The sequence below is a fragment of the Solanum verrucosum genome, unplaced genomic scaffold, assembly GCF_900185275.1.
Source record: "Solanum verrucosum unplaced genomic scaffold, falcon-dt-bn FXZP01000230.1, whole genome shotgun sequence".
Classification (NCBI taxonomy): domain Eukaryota; kingdom Viridiplantae; phylum Streptophyta; class Magnoliopsida; order Solanales; family Solanaceae; genus Solanum; species Solanum verrucosum.
The window spans coordinates 2,359,435-2,371,586 of record NW_026019954.1 but is presented as its reverse complement, the minus strand read 5'-3'; the positions used below and the strand labels follow the sequence as shown (position 1 = coordinate 2,371,586).

At 33.0% G+C, this 12,152-nt stretch overlaps 1 protein-coding gene and 1 pseudogene across 1 annotated transcript; one reads left to right on the top strand and one right to left on the bottom strand.

Moving 5' to 3' along the window:
• Window positions 1–6,639: 6,639 nt before the first annotated feature.
• Window positions 6,640–10,032, bottom strand: LOC125814115 (probable beta-D-xylosidase 7). The gene is made up of 6 exons (XM_049493568.1): window positions 9,640–10,032; window positions 8,719–9,021; window positions 8,439–8,608; window positions 8,233–8,324; window positions 7,327–8,091; window positions 6,640–7,235 (listed from the first exon to the last, which is right to left on the bottom strand). Exons 1-6 carry the CDS (start codon window positions 10,030–10,032, stop codon window positions 6,640–6,642), a joined length of 2,319 nt encoding a protein of 772 aa, XP_049349525.1.
• Window positions 10,033–10,585: 553 nt separating this feature from the next.
• Window positions 10,586–11,639, top strand: LOC125814114 (putative pentatricopeptide repeat-containing protein At5g40405; annotated as a pseudogene).
• Window positions 11,640–12,152: the final 513 nt, after the last annotated feature.

Here is a 12,152-nt window from a genome sequence, read left to right as displayed (position 1 = left end):
GTATATTTCACGTTTTAAATAAATATTGCATTCAATATAATAAATTCTGTAACATAATAGGAATTATATTTGTACATTCTTACACTAATAAAGAAATTAATTATAGAAAATGAAGACAATAAAAATAGAGTTATTCAGACAAATATTCTATTATAAGTAAATAGAAAGCAAAGAAACTAACTGTATTTTCAAAATTATAAATTAACGCAATTTTGAAATAACTTGAAAACTCCTGCAAAACAACAAAAATGAAAAATATAAAGACTGCAACTTCACTTATTAATAAACAACTTGAAATCTCCTCAAAAACAACAAAAATGAAAATTTTAAAGACTGCAATTTTACACATTAATAAATAAATTTTTTTTAATAAAACCAATTGTATTTTCAAAATTATAAACTAACTTTTCATTTTCATGTTCTATCATTTTTGTTAGTAAAAATTGTTCCACCAAACTATGAAAGTATATGTACGTATTTCTTTAAGTAGCATATCAATATCCATCGACTCATTTCATGCTTTTATGTTTTAAAATATTATAGCCCACAAACACAATAAACTACTATTATCAACAAAAAAGTGAGATATGAATTTACATTAAGAAATAAATTTTTTGAAGAGTGTTATCAATATAATATAATCAAATTATCTAAGAATTACATAGAGGTCTAAAGAGAAAAATTTAAAGGGAAAACGGCCTGATATACCCCTCAGCTTTATCAATTAGAGCTGATATACCCCTCATTATGGTAAACTTTATTATAGATGTCCCAAATTTTTTTCAATACAAAAACTAAATAACAATATAGTGGAAAAAAATTGTGTTAAATTATAATATAGCCACAAAAAAAATTGGTTTTAAAATTTTCTCTTTACACTAACGAACGAAAGAAAAAATTAAAATAAGAATAAGAAACTCAAAAAATGATAATCAAAGACTTCAAAAAATAATTTATGTATAAAAAAGATTAAAATATGCCTTGAAATTCGCTAGAAGGATCATATATACCCCTACATGATTTTTAAAAAATTTAAAAGTCAAAAATATAAATTTAAAACTATTTTTTTTCACTTCCGTTAAATTAAGGGTATATGTGAGCTCATTTTGTAACGGTAGGGGTATATGTGAGCCGTTTGTATAACGGTAAGGGTATATATGAGCCACTATCATAACGAGGGGCATATCAGCTTCAAATGACAAAGTTGAGGGTTATATCAGACTCTTTTCCTTAAATTAAATAATTTTTTAAAAAAAACTCAAGATTTATATCTTCACGAACACAAACAAATAATATTAAATGTATGATTTCAACAAAGAAAGAGTTGTAATTATATTAGACATATCAAATTATTTTACCTTGTAAAATCAAATTATGTAAGAATGTCTAACCATTTTCATTATAGATATATCTCCTATAATTTGCAAAATATAATCAAATAAGTAAAAAAATTATCTAGCAAAAGAAGAAAAAGATAAAGAATAAGGAGAAAATTACATTTAATCATAAGTCCTCCTACACATATAATCATTTTTGACAAAACATAAATAATCCAAAAGGAAATAATATAATAGAAACATTACTTCTTAAGCACCTAAAAAAATAAAGAATAATCAATCTATATAGCTAAAAATCCATTAATCTCCATCTTTGGATGATTTCATTTCATCCTATATACAAGAGTCAAGAAAAATAATAACAAATTATTACTCCTAAAATGAATCTCCATTTTTATGGTTATAAAGAGAATCATAAAAATAACAAACCAAAATAATTTATCCAAAAGAAACAAAAATATGCTTTGACATATTAGCCTTACTTGCTAATTAAAAGTAATATATGAAATCATATTTCCAAAACATAATGCACCTTAAAGCTTAAAAATATTGTAACTTGTCTACCACTAATTCTCTAATTGAAGATCACTACAATATAACACACAATTTTAGGGTGATTTTATAGTGTTAATATAACCTTCTACATTAAATAATTAGAGGTTACAAATATGAAAGGCTTGAGAGGTTATGAATATGAAAGGTTTGGGAGTTATGAATATTATTAATTCTAATTTAAGAATAGAATTTATATAATTGAAGAGGTATACGTTAAGAAGATGATTTTGCAAGAAGAAAAAAAGGTCAAGAAATAGAGAGGTGCCACATCACCTTCTCTATTGGCTTCTCAATTATAATATATTCACTCCCACCTCCTCTACACATGAACCAGTGTGGCCGTCCTTTCACCTTATATGTGAACCAATCATTGTCTGAATCATTTCCTCCTTTTAAGCCTTATTCTGTAGCCTTATTTTGTACATATATAATTATTGTTGAACATAGATATACAAGTTGGAAGATTGGTATTAAAATCATCAAGTTTGAGCTACATGATGAACATTTCAAGACCAAACATAAGGATATAATATACTAATTTTAAATTGGAAAACTAATATTATGACAGTGCCATGATGTTTTGAATTGGAAACTGAAATTTAGGATAATAATGTTCTAAATTTTGAACTGAAAAATCCAAACTTAGAATAGCAAAATTGACAATGTTAATTTTTGATTAATATTTAATACTTTATACTTATAAGTTGCATTTAGAAGTTTTGAAGTCAAAATACATAATTTAGGGATTCAATTTCTTGAAATTTGAACTGAAAAATTCAACTCATCTGAAATATTAAACTAAGAAAATGAACATGAGGATATAGAATTATGAATTATGAAATTATCTCACAATACCAAAACTGCCCTTATTTGTCTCATCACATTTTCAGCACAAGGTACAATTATTTTAAGCTGTGTTAGTCCTTTAGAAGTGCCACTTCTAAATAAGGGTAATAAATATATAATATAGGAGTAAAATAATAAGAGAAAAGAAAATTGATGGGTAAAATGTTCTTTAAAATTTGTATAAAATAGAGAAATCTCATACCGTGCTAATTACATCCTATTCCGGAAGTCTTCTTAATTACAATAATTTTGAAATTTTCATTGCTCTCAGATACATTACTCAATTGTTCGATACATTGTAAATGATACATTACTTAAGATTCAGTTGCGTCGGATATATTCCTCTACTGTCGAATACATTGGTCTCTACTTCGTTGTTGTGTCATACATTCCTCTATTGTCGGATACATTGATCTCTACTGATTCTGTTGTGTGAGATACATTCCTCTATTGTTGGATACATTTGTTTCTACTATGTTGTTGTGTTGGATCCATTTCTGTATTGTGGGATACATAACTATATATGAACATGGTTCATAATGGGAGGGATGTATCCAAGAGGAGATTTTTGTAATTTTTATAAATGGTATGAAATTTTACATACATACTACTTGGCTAGAATATTAAAACTTTTATTCAATGACTAAAATATCCCCGCACATAGTACAATTTTTGTGGCCGTGTTCAGGAGTGCACGTGGTTTGCTTACAAACTAAATAACAATACACGTGTCAACAGGGAAAAGATGAAGGCTCATCCCAAACAATTAACTTTGAATCTTGAATTAGAGTCGCTAATGAACTCTGTTTACTAATATTGTAAGTGAAATTCTCATCAATGTCAATAGGAATTTTGAAACGTGAATGAGCTGTTTGTCCTCCTGGAAGTACTATTTGACTCCTCTCTAATTCAAAAACGTTTCATACACTTGCCAATTAGAACTTTTGGATCCTCACTCGCTTAAACAATTGTGTTGCTGAGTGAGGCAAGTGACCGAGAAAAACAGTCAACTTCTAGAAACAGACCTGCATTGAAAAATGATTGATTTCAGATTCTCTAATTTTCAAGCCTTCAAGTACAATTTCACACCCTTTTCAAGCTTTTAAGATTTGTAGGGAACCATAGTGTTCTATTTTGGATGATGTTGTATTAGTATTTAGTAGTTATTCTTAGATAGAAGTTATGCTTTTAGTATCATCTAAATTTCTTCCGTTATTTTTGTATTGTTTGAATTGCAACTTCTGATTTATTAGTAGACTGGCAGACGATACGAAAACACCATACTTTATCATATTCATAATTACAATTGTGGAATTGAGAGGATGATCATACAATAGGAGACTAATGATGTTTGGAAATGATTTCGGTAATATTCATTTCCTTAATGAGTTATTATCTATATTTTTGACACACATAATATTTTATGAACAAGTTTTCACATTTTATGTCATTATGCATGTAGGATAGATTTTGCTTTAAAAATTTCTTGTTCAACTTTTCCTTTAAATAAGTGAAATTCAAGATATATAGTTTAAGAGGAAATGACAATAGGGTTGCGGACCGTCTCAACTTCATTTGAAAGTGTCACGCCCCAAAATCTTCAAGCACACAAGAAGAGAGATGATACATGCAAAGAGTGAAGAAGAGAGAGAAGCACCAGAAAAATTTGTGAATACAAAATGGGGCTATCCAAAAGAAGATGAAGAGAAATAAGGAACTAAAGAGCAAACACGTGTTAAATAGTCACATATGGATCCAAGTATAAACTATAAAGTAGACATTTCTTAGCTTGTTGCACAATTTGTATCCTCTACATATGATAAACAATGACATGCTAATCTTATATATCAAAACTGAAACATCTGCTATATCACTCTTCTAAGTAAGAGTCATTATTTTGGTTGTATTACATTAGTTAGTATTTGCAGATCGTTCAAGTTGGCATCATACTGATGTCTGTTGTACATATTCTAAATATTTCTAATAGTATATAATATATGATATTATCCATCTTCTGCAAAAGGTATCACCCTTGATTCATTAGTATTAATATTTTTACAAGCATAATATTTTGACTATTGGGCCCGTGCTTGCCACGGGCCTCCCCCATCTAGTATATATATATATAGGAGAGCCGCGACAGAAACCAGACAGTAGCGGCGGCGGTTCTTACCAGTTGACTTCTCTGTTTACCCTGGGTCAGGGTATTTTAGGAATTTCCTTTGCTTAAATATTTTAGGGTACTTAAAAAACAAAAAATACATTCCCTGTTATTATTATACTAAACAAAATACATTCCTTGACTAATTTAAAATTAAAAGTTGCAACAATCACCCTTCTGTTTAGTTTCTGCCAAAAATTAACTGCCTCCACCTCAAATATCCCTATTCTATTCTTCCTTTTCGTCTTCAACAATCTTTTTTTCTTTCCTTCTGAAAAGCCTAAAGCTTTTGGATAGAGAAATCATATACTTAACTCTTTACACCTTTAACAATTGAAGAGCTATAGCTTTGTATTCTACGCTATATATAGTTGTGCTTCACACATAAAAGCAAAAATCAAGTCCATAATTTTTCTCTATCCAAAAGTGTTTCAATTGGTTAATATGATTGACGAGTGACATTAATTAATTTTTGTTCTCTTCATCTTGAAAGAGATTAGCTTATTTTCCAAAGGAACACACAATACCAAAGATATGCTAAGCTAGGTCAAAATGCCTTTTACGTGTTAGGTAAAAAATTGAGAAATTAAAGGAGAAAATGATGTGGTTTATGTGTATGTCGTTAGTTTTTGACAGAAACTTAAACAGATGGATGATTGTTGCAACTTTTGAATTAGTTTAGGGATGTATTTTGTTTACTATAGTAATACAAGGATGTACTTTAGGTTTGAATCATAATTCATGATGTTTTTAGCCTAAAACTCCGTCTTTGTATGCGGATACAAGTGTATAAAACTATAAACCCCTTGCAAAAAGGGACATAAAGTATTACAAGACAACAATAACTAGGAAACCCTTGAGGTTAAAAAGAGAGTGTGGGCAGAGGCGGAGCTACAGTGTTCCAATGATGTCCGAAAAATACTGTATATGTAAGTAAAATATTATTTAAGACGGTTAAATCTAATACATTGGACATCCTTGATACAATGAAACTCTAAGGACCAGTGGTGTGAGACATGCTCGCCAGCGCGGGTTTGAATCCCTGCAACTGAAGTATGCCTAACATTGTACTAATAGTTAAAGAAGATAAACAAAATTTCAAGGATTAAAAAAAGCTTCTATAATATAGCCTCGAGTAATTGTGCGAGCTACAAGGTAATTGAAAATATCGTTCATTTAATATTCAAAATCATGTTAGATAATTTAGAGCACCAATTTCAAATAATTGAAGATACATTAAACAACATTAAGTGACATTTCTGAAATTAAAGATTATGGAACATTTTAATATATGCTTTCAATTAGCTTTTACTAAAATAATGTAGTTCATTTAACTATAAGAAATTGGATAGATAGATCAAGCGGATGAAAAATAGGAAGATCACCGGTTGATAAATTGACCAGTCTATTGATCTAAATCGACACATTTAAGAGCTGGGCAGTCTGCAACTGAAAATCTATGTAACACAAACTCATAAGAACCATAGAAGGAGGAGGAACCAACTTCCATTTATGTCACTCTTCCTCATAAATTTTAAAAGTAAATTCATCACGAAAACAACTGTTCATTTCTCATTCACACCTCTCAATTACCCAGCTAATCAACAACAATAAAAATCAAGAAATTAACATATTTATTCTGCTCAACAAGGTGATGAATCCTCTTTACAGAACTATAATGCACACTACAAGTGTGATCTAATCATTATGGACTGTATATTCATATGTGATTTAAAGGTTTCATATGGAAACAGTAACAGGATATTTCTTATCTCCCACAACAAGATAGTATTTGCCTTCATCAATTACTGATATACCATGCTTATTTGCCCTGCTAAAGTGTTCACAAGGGCTCACAATAAATTTAATCTTACTTTTTTCTCTTGCACCTAAATGTACACTTTTGAATCCAATCAACTGCTTTCTTGGAACTTCATCATTCTTCACTTCAGAATGCCTAACAAACAACAACACAGGATGTTTACCACCTAGTTTCCCCTTGTTTTTCACCACAACCTTAACCGATATCTTCGCCTTGTTGCAAACCTCTGAGCCAAATTTCGAAACTGCAATATTATGAATATGTGAACCGTGCTTTCTTCTCTTGTCTGATGATGTTTGGTTAATGAAATAGAGTTTTTCATGGCTGACAGATGTGATGTTGTACGAATAATTTGTGTAGCTAAGACCATAGCCAAATTCATAAACTTTTGGCCCTTTGTAGAATTTGTAAGTTCGCCCTGGATATCCAGTCGATGAATTAGGCCTCATGTTCATGTCTGTCATTGGTACTTTTATGAAGTCCTTAGGATACCATGTTACTGGTAACCTTCCCCCTGTAAGGTTAAATGTGATTAGCATATTAAGCAAGTTTTTCAACCAAACGGATTAAGAGCTAAAGATTATTGATGTTGAAGTTAAGTTAACCTGGATTATGTTCACCAAAAAGAATCTGTGTTAGTGCAGCTGCTCCACCTTCTCCAGGATAACCAATCCACAAGATGCTTCCGATTTTCGGGTGGTTCTTGGCAAAAGAAATATCAATAGGACCTCCACTTACTAACACTAGTATAACAGGTTCAACAGCAGCCTCAGCCACTGCGTTAATAAGAATCTCTTGTTGTCCAGGTAGTCCTAAATCTACGCGATCCCAGTTCTCCCTTTCCACTTGCTGGTCTAATCCCATTATTAAAACAACATACTGAGCCTTTTTAGCAACATCTACTGCTTCATCTATTGCAGCAGAAGTACAGTTAACAAAATTGCAGCCTGGATGGTAGCCTATGTTTTTCACAACGCCTTGAAATCCTTGGAGTAACGAAACATTTTTGCAGGGAATGCCTGCATAGTTACCTAAAAGTAATTCGGAATCGTTTGCTTTTGGACCTATTATAGCAAGGGATGTTGTTTTTATCTTAGAAAGTGGAAGGAGTTTGGCAGAATTCTTTAGAAGGACAATGCCATTTTTTGCTGCTTCAAGAGATAGATCCTGGTGCTCTTGACTACAAATCTCTGCAGGAGAAATGTCACCGTATTCCAGTGTTTTTGGATCACCATTGAATAGTCCTAACCTCATTCTAGTGGAGAAAATATTGCGAAGAGCTCTGTCTATATCAGATTCTTGTAATTTTTGCTTTTCCAAAGCTAATCTTGTGTAGTTTGCCACGAATGAACCGCAGTTCACATCCATACCTAAATTGCAAGTGACAAAGAAAAGGTCAGATAGTTGAGACAAATAGAACTTTATGTCAATGATGTCTTTCAGTAACAGGAAAGACATCATTGAGTTTACAGAAAAGTGAGAGCAGAGAAACTAAATAGAGTACTACTTACCAGCTTTGAGAGAAGCTGCAACTGCATCTTCAGCTGTGTATCCATGGGAATCACGCATAACACGAATTGCATCACAATCTGATACAATGTAACTTTTCAGCAATAGACAATAGTTAGTTTTAAGATTGCTGAAATCATTTAACATCTTATAAGGAGTAATAACTTGGTATCAGACATTTGTTTCTTAATTTGCATCGAAATTTTACCCATTGAAACCCCACTGTCTGCGAGCAGTCGTGGTCAGGAGATCATAGTTAGCGCAGTTTGAGACCCCATTGAGACGACTATAAGCACACATTAGACTGGTAGCTTTTCCTTCTTCCACACAAGTCTTGAATGGTGGTTGAAATGAATCTGCCATATCCTGTGGTGTAACCTGAATGACACATTGTAGTATTAGATAACAATATCAATCTTTTTGGTAAACAAAAGGTGAAATTGAATAATAAAAGTAATTTAACATGTGATAGCAGGTTAGTTACTGACTTGAGCATCGAATGTGAAACGATGGTGGCCGTTCCAGTAATCCAAATCTTGAGCAGCAAAGTGCTTGCAGCAAGCTGAAGCTTGAAGATGCCCATCTTTGAGCTTCCCACCTTCAAAACTATCCCCCTGAAGTCCTCTTACATATGCCACTGCGTATTTTCCTACCATCATCGGGTCTTCCCCAGCTGTTTCTTGTGCTCTTCCCCATCTTGGATCCCTTAATATGTTCACATTTGGTGCCCAAAATGTCATTCCCTTTAGTTCACCTGCATTGTACACTGCTCTTGCCTCTCTCGAAATTGCCTATGCAAAGTACAACATCTTATAATACTAGCTATTTAATGCGTTCATTAGAATTTCTGTATTTGCCATACAATTATCTGTAGGATCTTCTTACAAATGTTATCGATCAAATACCAAAAGTTAATTTCAATGATCGAGTGATCACTCTAAGAAAAATTGTTTTCCAAATCAAATGGGAAGTAGCTAGAACTACTTTGTATACCCGGGGGAAAAATAGAGATGTCTCCTACGTTAACCATAAAATGTGGAAGTATCAACCAGATTTCATAGAGTCATTTGTTCTGAATGCTACAGGAAGAACATAAGCTAGATGACGGAACACAAATATTCAGATATAGAAGATCATAACATGAGTGATTTGGCAGATTTGGTATAAACTGAAAGGTCCAAATGATCAACTCTACATCATTATTCTTTTACAACTATTCCCTCAAACTAAAGATTAAAAAAAATCTTATGTCAAGGGGATTCGAAAACTTAAATATATGCACACAAACAAACCCTCTATCCCTCCTCTGCTTAATGTTGTGTGTCCAATTAAACGTCGTGTATAAAATCAACCACAGAGTCAATAAAGTATACTGTAGTAGAGCGTAAAAAGAGAAATTCAATTTATACCTGAGCAATGCGATACCAGAGATGTTCATCAAAAGTAGAAGCAGTAAGAATGATCTGAGGGAACTGAGTTGCAGCTTTAATACTTCCATTAAATTTCACCCCTAATCCTTCCATCGATAGGCCATGTAACGCCTCCGACCACCACTCATAAGCAGGGATATTTAGCCGAGGAATGGCTGGTGCAGTGTTACCCAATTGTGATATTTTCTCATCCAAATTCAGGCGTAAAATGAGATCATCTACTCTTTGATCAACGGGTAATGAGGAATTACAGAATTGTAATTTTATTGTATCTGGATTGGATGCGTCACAAGAAAATGGAAGACAAGTTGATTCAGTATTACTGAGAAAGGAAATGATAATGGTGATCACAATAATTTTATGGAGTCCCATGTTTTGGATTAATTTTCTAATAGAAATGGGGAAAAAAACAAACAGAAAATATGCCCTATTTTTTTGTTTTTGGGGAAGAAGAAGATGAAATGGTTATGTTTCGACTGTTATTGGTGGCGCCAAGTGCAGAACCTTTCAAAGGTAACGGTTAATATTTAATTAGGTGTGTTAATAAATTACTAATTAAATTCATGACATTAAGAGACTTTAGATTTAATTAATGATTCCTATAATTCATGTCTTAACTTATATGCATGTATGTTAAAGAGGATAGAGCCAGGATTTACTAATCGAAGAATAACAGCACCTAGAAAAGCTGAGTTATTTCCTAAACCAACGGATCGGAAGAGGACAGTTGAGTAGAATGCATTGATATTCATCCCTTCAATTCTATGATTTTAGTATTGTTGGGTAGGTCTGGTAGGATGAGTGAAGCTTGTCAATTATTCGACGAAGTGATGGAGAAAGATGTGGTTTCTTGGACTGCTTTATTTTCTTGCTATGAGCAATGTGGGATGTAGTATGTACACACAAGCTTTGGATTTATTTATGAAAATGGATTCTTGCTTACATACGAAATAATGGGCCCAAAGTGAATATAATTCTCGGTACAACTCTTGTTGACATGTAAGTGAAATGTGGTTGTGTGGAGAATGCATTGAAAGTCTTCAATGGAATGGAAGAAAAAGGGGGTTTCCTATTGGGTTGGCAATGAATGGGCAGGTGGAAAGATCACTAGACATGTTTCATGAGATGAAGGAATTAATGTGGACGTGTAACCCCTAATGAGGTTACATTTGTGACAGTTCTTGCCATCTTGGTGACTGTCGACATATGGGCCTGGTAGATGAGGGCCGCTCCTACGTTGATGCTATGACCAGATATTACAATGTTGAACCTAATATCAAGAACTATGTACGCATGGTTGATCTTCTTGCGCGTTCAGGGTTGCTCAAAGAAGCTGAGAAACTTATTGACAGTATGCCTATAGCTCCTGATGTTGCCACTTGGGGTGCTCTTCTTGGAGCTTGCAGAAAACATGGTAATAGTGAAATGGGGGAAAGGGTTGGAAGGAAGCTCCCTCCTTGAACTTCAGCCAGATCATGATGGATTTCATGTGTTACTATCCAACATATATCCATCAATTGGGATAGTGTTCTGGATGTTAGAGGAGCAATGACGCGGCAGGGTGTTGTTAAAGCTCCTGGCTGTAGTATGATTGAACCAAATGGTGCTGTTCATGAATTATTGGCAGGAGACAAGTCAGATAAATGAAATCGAAGAAATGTTGGCTGAAATGAAAAAGCGGTTGAAAATAATGGACTATGCTCCAGCCTCCAGGCACAGATGAGGTTTTACTTGATATTGATAAAGAAGAAGAAGAAAGTACCCTGTTTAGACATAGCGAAAAGCTTGCAATCGCCTATGGGCTCATTTCTATGGCTCCTTCTCCTCCTATAAGAATAATCAAGAACTTAAAAATATATAGTGATTGTCATTCAGCTGCAAAACTACTAACAAAAGCTTTTAATCGCGAAATTGTGGTGAGGGATCAACATCAGTTTCATCATTTTAAGGATGGCTCTTGCTCCTGCATGGAGTTTTAGTAGTTAATACCCTGTCGTTGGCCCTTAAGGAACTATTATGAAGGTTGTTCAACTTGAATGCCTTCCTTGCATAATTAAGTGGCCATTGGCAAGGGGCGGACCTAGAGGTAGTTGAGAGTTCACCCGAACCCCCTCGACAAAAACTTACATTGTATACATAAGGTATTTTAAAGAATTTTTATGTTTATATATCGATTTTGAACCTCCTGAATGAAAAATTAGAGGTTGGGCCTCATTTGCTTGGCACTTAATGAAGGTCTGAATCTTAATCATTCAGATTCAGTCCATTAAGTGTGTTTGGTTTTTAGGTCTGAATCTAAAATTAAGTCCATTTTTTTTAAAAGCCTCTCAATGGGCCTGAAAAGATCTGAATGGATCAGATCTGCAGAAGAGTCTTTAACACCATTCAGACTTATTTAATAAGTTATAAAATAATACTTTATCGCCTCTCTCGGTCTTTGCGTGACTTTTGCTCTCACAACTACAAATTTTCTTCCTCTCTTTTCTCAGTCA